This window comes from Diceros bicornis, chromosome 5, assembly GCF_020826845.1.
Source record: "Diceros bicornis minor isolate mBicDic1 chromosome 5, mDicBic1.mat.cur, whole genome shotgun sequence".
Taxonomy (NCBI): Eukaryota; Metazoa; Chordata; class Mammalia; order Perissodactyla; family Rhinocerotidae; genus Diceros; species Diceros bicornis.
The window spans coordinates 33,276,391-33,287,353 of NC_080744.1; the positions used below are offsets into that span (position 1 = coordinate 33,276,391).

The 10,963-nt window shown below is 46.5% G+C and overlaps 1 protein-coding gene across 1 annotated transcript; it reads right to left on the reverse strand.

The window, feature by feature from the left end:
- Nucleotides 1-646: 646 nt before the first annotated feature.
- GJD2 (gap junction protein delta 2) lies at nucleotides 647-2,658 on the reverse strand. Its single transcript, XM_058540445.1, has 2 exons — nucleotides 2,588-2,658; nucleotides 647-1,541 (listed from the first exon to the last, which is right to left on the reverse strand). Exons 1-2 carry the CDS (start codon nucleotides 2,656-2,658, stop codon nucleotides 647-649), a joined length of 966 nt encoding a protein of 321 aa, XP_058396428.1.
- Between the last annotated feature and the right edge of the window lie 8,305 nt (nucleotides 2,659-10,963).

Sequence of the window (10,963 nt, forward strand, 5' to 3'; positions counted from 1 at the left end):
TCCTAGGGTTTTCATAATGACTAAGGGCCAGTCAGATGGGGCTCTAATGCAAAAGTCTGCCATGGCCATTCTCCAAAAAGCACCCCAGGTAATTCCCCCTAACTTGCAGATAAACCATAGTAGTTCTGCTGTAAGGCCAGATTCAGAAAAAAGCTGGCATGCTATCCTGGGTTGGGAGAGTGGGGCATGCTGACGGGGGAGGTACAAAAAGGATGCCTCAAGAATGTTTGTCCTGCAGCCCAGGATGAAGGGATATGTGGAGACAGGTCACAAATTTTGTACCAATAAAGTATTTGACTCATGCCATTCACCAGGATACAGAGCTCAGTAGAGCTAAGTCCTACTTGGTGGCTGTGCAAGTCCACTGTTATCAAGATCAAACTGGGCCATAAAAGAAAAGGGCCCAAAGAACTCCAACTCATCCATCTCATGACTCTACTCAATTGTCTCTATGGAACCAATGATGTGACATGTGGTAATGGTTCTACTTCCTCTCCTCTCCCATTGATGCAAGATCTTTTAACCAGTTTTATCTTACATCTCAATGGTGAGTGTGACATACATGAGGGCACATATAGCCACTTGCAAGCAGTCATCTGCCTTGGGGCTACTTGTCATCCCCCAGGGCTTCCGAAAACCTGCCCCTTCACACATAGGCAGAGTCACTGGACTGAGTCCTGCCAAAATTGGGAACACTGACCCTGGGCAGGTCCTTGTTGCGGATCTCATAGACGGACTTTCTCTTTGCCTGGGCCCCTCGCACGGCCAGCTTGATCTTGCGCCATCCCAGGTGGTTGAGTTCAGCTAGGTTGAGGACAACACAGATGCCACTCACAGCAAACATGAACACTAGAAAGACGGTCTTCTCAGTAGGCCGGGACACATAACATTCCACCTCCTTGATGCAGGGATAGCGGTCACATTCATACAACCCCGGGACGCTGAAGCCATAGAGAAAGTATTGGCCCACCAGAAACCCAATCTCCAGGGCATTTCGGAACACCACTTGGATAATGTAGAAACGGGAGATGCCTTCCTGCCTTCGGAGCTTGGATCGCGCTGCAGTGCGCAGCCCTGATGGGTGTGGGGTCAGCTCCTTAACCTCTAAACAATCTGGCTCTGTCTCCTTGCTGGTGTTCTCTGTGTTCTGCAGCACACCATTGACAATGGCATTTTGCAACTTCTTATCTTCTCGTTTGCCGCCACCACTGCTCCCACCCCCAGTTCCTCCAGGACCCCCCATGGACTCAGGGGGATCTCTGTCCAGGGCTAGGAAGACGGTAGAGTAGCGGCGTTCTCGCTGCTTGGCAGACTGGTGTACAGAGTAGGTGATGAAGCAGAGACTGGGGGTACACACCATTATGATCTGGAAGACCCAGTAACGTATGTGGGAGATGGGGAAGGCGCGGTCATAGCAGGCCTGGTTACAGCCGGGCTGCAGGGTGTTGCACACAAACATGGTCTGCTCATCATCGTACACCGTCTCCCCCACAATGGCCACAATGAGGATCCGGAAGATCACCACCACAGTCAACAGGATCCTGAGCAGAGGAAGAGGGAGGGAGAGAGGTTCTCATGGGCTGAGTCACTGATTTAGGAAACCCCTGCTCCTCACTTTCCTGCTCCGGTGTTCACCAGTCCTCTGGCTGGGGAGCTGTCCATCCCTGTGTGGTACTGAACTAGGAATCTAGCAAAACTTTTTGTCTCTTCCCTTTCTCCTGGGTGCTGGTAGACTGGGAATACTTCAAATTACAGGGATCTCAGGTATATATATCTCCATACACAGGACATGGTGTATTTGCAACAGATAGATTTCATCTGTGTATATGGAACGTACAGAGGCACAAAACACACCTTCACTCTGGGTATGGCAAATGGACATGGAATATCTGAACAGAGAGTACATGTTTCAAAGTCTACATATAGAGTGTGTACATAACTACTCCAAGTGGATACTTAGTTTATCATCAATATGAATATTGAACTTAATGCTTTATATAAACAGATAGCTATGAATATATATCCACATATATACATGAATATCTAGAGAGAGAGAGGCACACACACAAGTGTCACTTGTGTGCGTGGGTTTCTGACACTGTAAGTTTTAACAGCTAAATCAGTTTAGCCAAATAAATATCTGTTGGGAAAAGATACATCTGCTCCGGAGAGCAAATCCATCTCCCCATTTGCCCTTCTCTGTCCAAATGCAATCCTGCCTTCCTTGTAGATTCTATTTAGGGAACCGGCTGGAGATTGGCTCTGACTCGGGAGAGTGGGGAGACCACGACTGAGCCAACAACTCCTTTTCTTATGGGAGAAGAGTCAACCACTCCCCCACACCCACCCCACCCCACCCCGGTCGTGTTTCCTAGGGAAGGGATGGGGGAGCTGATCAGGAGCAGCTGGAGGAGGGGGGCATCAGTGGGTAATCCCTCAATGCCGGGAACACAGGCGCATGGACCGAGGACGATGGGAAGGGCATAGAGGATGGGCTGGGGATTTGAGGGGCTTGGTCTGGACGTGAGAAGGGACTCCCGGGGGGGCCCCCGACGGGGCCCGCTGACGGCCGGCTCGGCGCCCTTACCTCCCGATCATAGTGGAGTGCTGCTGCACCGCGGCTTCCAGCAGCCTCTCCAAGATGGTCCATTCCCCCATCGCTGTGCATCCGGAGGCAGCAGACAAAGACTGGGCAGCACCGGGCACGTTCCCGCTCCTGGCCCCTCCCCGGGCCGCAGCTCCCGACTGGGAGCAAATTGCCCCCCGATTAAAGAAACAAACAAATTTTTAAAAAATCCATAAATCCCCTCTCCCTTTTATTATACTTAAAAGAGGGAAACGGGGAAAGCAATCCAAGCACACCCCGACTGATGGGGCAGCTGGCGCGGTCCGGAGGGCGGGCACGAACCTCCCGCGCCGTCCGGGGCTCGAGTCTAGAGCCCGCGGGTGCCCGGGCGAGAGGCGGGCGGGGGTGGCAGCGTGCCGGCCCGCGACCTCTCGCCGGCCTGAGAGAGAGGTCTCTGGGCGCTGCTCACCCCAGGGGTTGGGGGTCGGGGAAGGGTCCGGGCACCAGCCTGGGCGTCTGGCACTTCAGTGGGCACCGGGCGCTTCCGTGCTGCCGCCTGCGAGGCCCGGGCGGAGCGCGGGGAGCTGGCTGCAGGCTCGAGAATCCGCGGCCGCCGCCTCTAATCCGCCCTTAAGTAGTCTCCGCCTGCGTCACGCCAGGTCGGCGGAGGGGAGCCGAGCGCCGCGCGCGGCTGTCGCTGCGGGCCGGCGCCCGAGGGGCAGGGGACGCGCGCACCGGGAGGGGGGGGCAAGAGTCCTGGGGCCCCGGCGCGGAGCGGGGTGGCTTGGAGGGAAAGGATCGCAGCGCCCCACGCGCTTCTCAGGGCGCCCAGGTAAACTCACCTGACCGCCAGCCCCCGGCAGGCAGGACGAGGGGGAACCGGGAGCAGACGCGTGGCTGAGTGGGGAGCGGCACGAGTAGGTAGTTTAGCTTCTCTCCCTGCATCCCTCACTTTTTGCGTTTTGTCTTCAGGGAGACAACGGAAATTCTCTCTCTCAATGAGGGTACTGGTTAGGAGAAGAAGAGTGGGGGCGACAGTAGGACGCTTTTAAATCTCCCTTGGAGAGGACTGCGTGACTGAGAGCGAGCCTGCGGTTCGGTGCCTCCGTGGATCTGGTGGCGAGGTGAGGGAGGCTTGATCAGAGTCCGTTTAGGCTGAAGCTTAAATGCAGGTATGAAGCTGCCTCTGAGTATGGGGGTCCGGGCACAAGTTTGTAGCTAAGAGGTGACTAGAGTGAGCAAGTGGGTAACCATGATTAAAGTTCTGGCTTCCCCCAGCGCAAATGCAGCTGCTCTGCTATTTTTTTAAAAAATTTTTATTGATTTATTTTTTAACTAATGGGGAGGAGGGTTGCTTCTCAGGTAAACTGTGTTCTAATCTAAATTTAAGGAGGCCCAGTAGTCGGCTAGCAGAAACGCAGCGGCTCACAACCTCATCCCACCTCGGCTTTCCTTTTCTGGCCTTGGTTCTTTCCCCACAACCAGGAGATCCTGGTTTCTGTTTTTAAATTTACATTTTGTTGTCAATTCTGTCTAGAGCAACTGCTTAATTGGTCACTGGAAAATTGAAACAATCACACTAGACTGCTAATTAGCTCAAGGGTCAGTATTAGGAGACAGAATAGTTCGAAGTGTTTCATATAAATGTACCAAAAGCACAATGGGTAAGTGGTTGTCACCCTTTTGAAAATACAACTGTGAAAGGGTTGCTAACTCATTCTAGGCATATAATGTAGCCTTAATTATCCACAGGGATCATAGCACATATGTGTATTATATAAGCCACACCATGATGAACCTTCAGTTCTAGAGCAACCGAGTTGGTTGGGTAGCCAGCAGCCCAGGGACTGGGGAGAAGGGTACAGGGCATGGGCTTGAATCCACTCAGTGCATTTCTTCATAAAATGACATTCAAAGGCACAGCCCAGGGTTTGGTGCGAGAGGGATCAGTGAGATCCTTCCTAGGGCTGATACCTTTACCCCATGGAAGCAGTTTTGCACTGCAAAGGAGTAAACGAGTCCACTAAAAATGGAGAAAGGTAGAGGGTGTAAACAGAACATCAGAGCTAAGGCAGGTGCTCCTTATTTCCTGCGGGGCGGGGTGGAGGTGCGAAGATGAGGATGGATGGATATCTTATTATCCAGTCGGCTTCCAGATGGAATGGTGATTCCCCCAACTCAGACTTGGTGTGTTTTCTCAGACTTCCTTCCTACTTCCTTAGGCTCTGAATCCCTGTATTCACTCCTCCGGCAAACACTCTTGGAGTAAAAGATCTCACACAAGGAGTGAATGAGTGAGGAAGTCCCAAGGGAAATCTGTTCAACATCTTTAAATGTCCCAAAATCGGCTATGCAGCTCAAAATCCTTATGATCTATACATGTGGCTTTCCCAAACCCTTAAAGATGGTGACCCTAAGACCATAGATGGCAGGAAATATGTTTTAAGTATTCTCACAGTGCAATTTTCAAGCACTAGGCTACACTGTCGATTATTAGTTTATTATTTTGAAATATACTTTGATATGTCATATAGATTCAACATATGAACAGAACACATGTATATATAATACATGCATATATACACACAAAAACACCTATACACAGAACCTATATTTTAAAAGATTCATCTGTTAGATTTGGTAGCCTGTTTTTAGAAAAAAAAATTTAGTCTCACCAGCACGCCTTGAAAACAATGAACTCTTTTTATTTTTAAAAATCACTCATAAGTTGTTTTACACTTACTATGTTGTGTTTCCTTTTTTGATCCCTATCAATGCCACTGTCAATTAATAATTTGCCCTGATAGTGCTGCATTAAATATGAAATCTTCTGTGTAGAGCTGGGCATCTCTGAGTTCCCTCAGGCATTATCTCCTCTAGCTAGATTCTCACGGTCTTAATTCCCCTCTGATTGAAGATCCCTACTTAAGTTGACAGGAAAGTTCTTCCTTTAGCACTTATTTAAAACTCATTTTACTCTATTAAAGTAATAGTTTTGGATGAGAAACAATGGAACTCATAGAATGAACTTTGATGTACATTAGACCATCTGGGGATGCTCATTAAAAATACAGATGCTAAGGTCCCACCCGAAACCTGCTAAATTAAAATCTATGGAAGCGAGTTTTAAGTATCTGCATTTTTATTACGTTCTCGCCAGTGGCTCTAATAACAATAAGAAGTTGTGAACTTTTTCTTTCAAGAGTATTAGGGCAGGAAAAATCCTAGAAATCAGGAAATCCTATCCTCTTGTTTCATAGACAATTATTAAAATTGACGCAAAGATTAGATGCCTAAAGTCATACGGGTAGCTAAGGAAAAAGCTATGAGGAAAGTGCTACTTAAGAGTTCTAAAGAAGAGGACCAAATAATTTAAAAGGATGGGACATGTGATCTTTGAAGAAGGAAAAGGGAATTAAGGCGGTTTGGATCATAGAAACATACCCATCTGCAAGCGTCTAAAGGAAAATAATACCTGGATTGTTGGCTTTGCAAAGCCATGTCTTACCAAATAGTAATTTCCATTAGCAGAGCAGAGAAATATTCTCCACATCTAGTGAGAAACACCGTAAAGGCACGTAGCAAAGGGCAGAGCTGAATAGTCTAACACAGGGAGGAAGTGGAGAGTTGCTAACAGTGATCTGGTTTACTCCATGGATGTGTCTGGATTTGCTCTTTCCCTTATATTTGCTTAGAACTTCATTCTCTTTTCCACCACAGATTCCTAGGTGAAGCTGTTAGCTTTGCATCTTCAAATAGCTGGAAAATGAAACCCCCTAGGAACTTTGTGCAAGATGTAAGAATGAAACTGAATCTACTTCCCTCTCCTCTACTGGCCCATAAGTTCTTGGGGAGTGGAGGCCATGCCTTATACATCATGCCTGCTTTCCATAGTGTCTTTAGCATTCTGGAAACTTAAGTGTGCTGAAGGAGTTGGGGAGCTATTCTGGCTCTCTAGTCCCCTCAACCTGGGAAAGCTGCATGTTCCCTGAGTAGAGGTAGGTCCTGGCTGCCCCATGACCCTAAGGTATGTTTAAACTGGAAGGAGAAAAGGGTTCCCTTTGCCAAGTGAAAGTCACTACACACTTGGGGCAGCCTGGACCCCTCACCAGAAAGCTGTCTTGTTAACCACCTGCCTCCTGCTCTCACTTTCTGCTGCTCTCGCTCACTGTGGTCCCAACACCAGCTGAATTCACCTGGAGAATGCTGCTGAGTGTGCCAGGTTTGGGCTGCAGCATCAGAGAGGCAGCCTTGGAGAGCTGATCATAGCTTTGGATACATGGGCTCCGGGAAGTGCCAGCATCTGTAGCCTCTTGGATTTGTGTGGCTTGGGAAGGACTGCATTCGGTTTGGGATTGGTCTCTGTGTTAAAGTCCTCCACATTTCATTCACAAACAGCTAGGATTAACTGAGCCTTATCTCCCCCAGTGGCCTACATACATCTGTTTCCTAATGAAACCATCAAATTGTGTTCTGAGGGGGCAACTCCAGCCTGCCTTGTGGGAATTGAAAGAACGTTAAGTGGCAGATGAAATCTACTCCTCTTTGCTGCAAAGTGATTTTTCTCTTTCTTTCTTTTGTGTTTCCTTCCCTATGTTTAAGCCCCAGCTCAAATGTTTAGGGAAACACTTCCTGTTTTTGCTTTCCAGGCAAAATTTAGAGAGGAATATTTCCTATGGGAGTAAAGCTGTCCAACCCACCAGTCATAAGTAGCCCTAAATATGGTGGCTTGTTGCGTGGCCTACAACTCTCCTGAGCCTGTTACCTTCAAAACTATTCTGAAATCTCATGGACCCAAAGGCTGAGCCATGTCTTAGCCCCAAGAGACTATATATCCAAATAGTGGGGAAATCTAACATCTTCTGCCTGATAGTTCTTTGAATAAAACGGTATGTATCCCTTTAAAAAAATCACATGTACTAATTCCGCATTCCTCACCCACCTTGTCTATAGAGAATATACCTATGTGTAGTAATACCTCAGGGATTAATGGAATATGACGTTGCGGCCAAAGCAGATCTGTGAAATCACAACAAATAAATTAACACTCCATTAAGAATCAAATCAGCCCTGCTGACACATAATCTTTCACGTTTATGTCAAGTCATGTTTCCCATTCACGTCGGGAGCTTCCCAGGGGGGTTCATTAAACCTGCAGGAAGAGATTTCTTTTGAGTCAACACTATTCAAAAGTCATTCAGCTACAGAGCCGAAGAGCCTGCCTGGGGTCTGGGCACCTGCTTCTTCACACTCTCATTGTCCCTGTCCAGCCAGAGTCCCAGCCATGCAGGATATAGCTGGGTTTCCTGCTGAGTGCGTTTCCAGCCTGTGTAAAGGACGTGAGGAAATTGTAGGGGAAATACACATGGGTAGGACCTGCACTTGACAGAACTGTTAAGCTGGGAGAATATATGTTAGTTCCCACATGCACCCTTTCTGCATTTCTTCCACGTCAGAGTGTGCTACTAAAAGTTGAATTTATCCTATTTCTTCATATCTTCAGCCAAGATAATTATGTGGAATTGATATCTGTCCCAAAGGAACCTTCTCTAAGATCTGGAGCTTATTTTCAAGGTTCTTCCTTGCTCTCGTAATCATACATGGATTCTCCTAGTTGCCTGGTATCTTGACCTCCTGAAATTCAGCCAATTCCTGTTTTTGCCGGGACTCAGGGGGCTCAGGCATTATCAGCCCAGAGGTTTTTGTGATTTTCCAGTTCTTGTCAACCTGCCTGCCTTCTGATCACTCTTGGGCACCAACGTCCAAGTCTGGTACAGAGAGCCTCCTGTTTCTGGAGCTGGGATGAGACTGGAAATGGGTATCACTCACTCATGCTCACCACATGTCCAGCTCACTTGCTGCAGTATTTTGATAGTCAGCTGAGGGTTTGTCAAGAGCACACACTCCAAGTTGCCCATTTGTTCTGATTCACAGTCTTCTCTGCCCTTCAGAACCCTCACACCAAATTTCTCTTTTTGATATAAACTCATCATTCCACTTTGACTATAGACTGTCTTGGGTCCAGTCTCCCTGCCCTGGAACTCACCTTGAATTCTCATCCTATTGACCTTTGAGCTTCCCATCTTTGTGCTTCACCCACTGCCCATCCCTTACTCTATCACCACGAAGGAAAGTAATCCGATAAACAAGCACACCAGGGTGTTAATAACTGATAACCACTTAATGTATTATCCTTCTCAGAGGAATTATCCTCTTTTAAGTTGCAAAGCCTTCATTCAGAGAAATGAATTTTTCTAGGTAGTTTTCCAAACACGACACAGAAGAAGAGAATAGCTATTTGGGGGCGAGGGATGTTCTGAGCCCTCCCGAATTACACTACACAAGCACTTGCTTCTTTTATTGATCTATAAAGTGGTCCTACTTGTGGAAATACAGGAATTACATTAATGCAATTGTTCTTACATTTTACTGCACCTTAGGATCATCTGGGGAGCTTTGAAAAGTCCCAGTGCCTAGGCTGCATCCCAGACCAATTAAATCGGAATTCTGAAAGTAAGCCCTAGGCATTGGTATTTTTCAAAAAACTCTCTAGGTGATTCCAATATGCAGTCAAGTTTGAGCACTAGTGCAATTATACCCACCAGCAACTACTTAGGCACAACAGCCCTGTAGGACTCCTGTAAAACAGGCTTTCTCCTCATTCTGGGAATGGTGCTTCTGGACACAAAGCCAGAATTTCATTCTGAAAATGTGTTCCTGTGGTTCTGTGAGTACTTAGTATAATCCATACAGGCTAAGTAGTTAGTTGCTAAACTGCAAACACCCATCTCATTTCCTCTCAGTCCACTCCTGGCCATCTGGTCCTCTGTATTCCCATTACAGGGCCATGTGTGTATTAATGAAATGATTGCATCCGATTACATCTTTTATTCAAAGCACAAGAAGAACAGTCCATGTATTTTGTTCTCCAGCATCACTGTTTCTGTCATGATGTCAATGATTAAGTTATTCTTTCTGTTTCATGCAGAGGTGGGATGGTCTTCGATTAAGGTAAGAATATAAATCAAATATGTTATTGCTTACAATCAATTTTCAATTTTGCTGCCTGATATCTATAATATAGATATTTCAGTCAAAAGCATAAACCTTCTCATGTCAGATACTTGTTAGTGGTCTCCATTTTAAAGTGTCTGTCATATAGTTCATATCGATAACCAAGTTGTGACAATTGGTATACAGGAGGTATCACATAAGAGCACCTCAAGCTGAGTTAGTCACTTTTTTCTCTAGTTTCTCTAGACGTTGTCTCTGCAACAGGTCAGATGGTCAGAAAGCCACATGCCTAGACTATATTTTTCTGCCTTTGCTTGGTGGAGTAGGGAAGTGGGGGAAAGGGGACCCACTTCTTAAACTAAATACTTAACATAGTCTTTTGTGTTGTTGCAACCAAGACAGTTCTCCTCCTAAGGGAAATTACAGTGCCAATTTTTCAAATAAAAAGGAAATTTTTCCATCTTGTGATATCTAAATGAACAAAACTGAATGCAGGATGGATGAATAACATGGTACTCACTCTTTACCGACCAGTCATGTTCTCTCTTACCCCTTTACCTTCCTAGAATATACATTAAAGATCAATAGAGGTGCATGTATATATACTGTGTGTATATATGCATTGTAACAAACAAATTCCACCAACCTATTAATATTTGATTTTTGCACATATAGGTTCTTGGCCAACTCAATCGTTTGTTCAATGAAGATTTATTCACTGCCTACTATGTGCCGGGGGCATAGAGTAGTGAGCAAAACACTGTGGTCCCTGATCTCATGGAGCTTAAAATCTAGTAGGAGAAGCATAGACTAATTAATCAAATAATCTCAAATACTAATGTGAAATTTTAAAACTGTGATAAGTGCTGTCAATAGATAGCTCTGAGATACGCAGCCTTGAGGATATAATGGGGCAGGGAGGAGCTGACCTACTTTGTGGGGAAGGCTTGAGGGTGAAAGGCATTCTTTAGCTGGGATCTAAAGGAAGAGTACTAGTAAATCAGGTGAAGGAGGCGGAAGAGGAGCACTCCAAGCTGGGGGAATAGCAGTGCACAGACCCTAGGGTAGGAGAGAGTTGCACATTCAAAGAATTGCAAGATCTCCAGGGCTGGTTCACAGAGTAAAGGGACTCCAGACAAGGCTGGAGAGGCAAGCAGGCATCTGATCAAGCAGAGCCTTAGAGGCCAGGGTAAAGACGTTGACATTTTCCCTAAAAGAAATGTGCAGCTTTTGAAGGCTTGTAAGAGGGGAGTGACATGATTAGGTTTGTTTTTTAAAGCTCCATCCATTTGCATTACGGGGAGAATAGATTGGAGGGGTGGGCAAGAGCGGATGCAGGGAAATCAGTGAGGACACTGCTGCTGCTGATGGGTGACACTCAAG

Coding starts and splice junctions, on each gene's coding strand:
- GJD2 (XM_058540445.1), bottom strand. CDS start 2,658: ATGGGGGAATGGACCATCTTGGAGAGGCTGCTGGAAGCCGCGGTGCAG. Junction 1,542..2,587: donor CACTCCACTATGATCGGGAG/GTAAGGGCGCCG, acceptor TCCTCTGCTCAG/GATCCTGTTGACTGTGGTGG.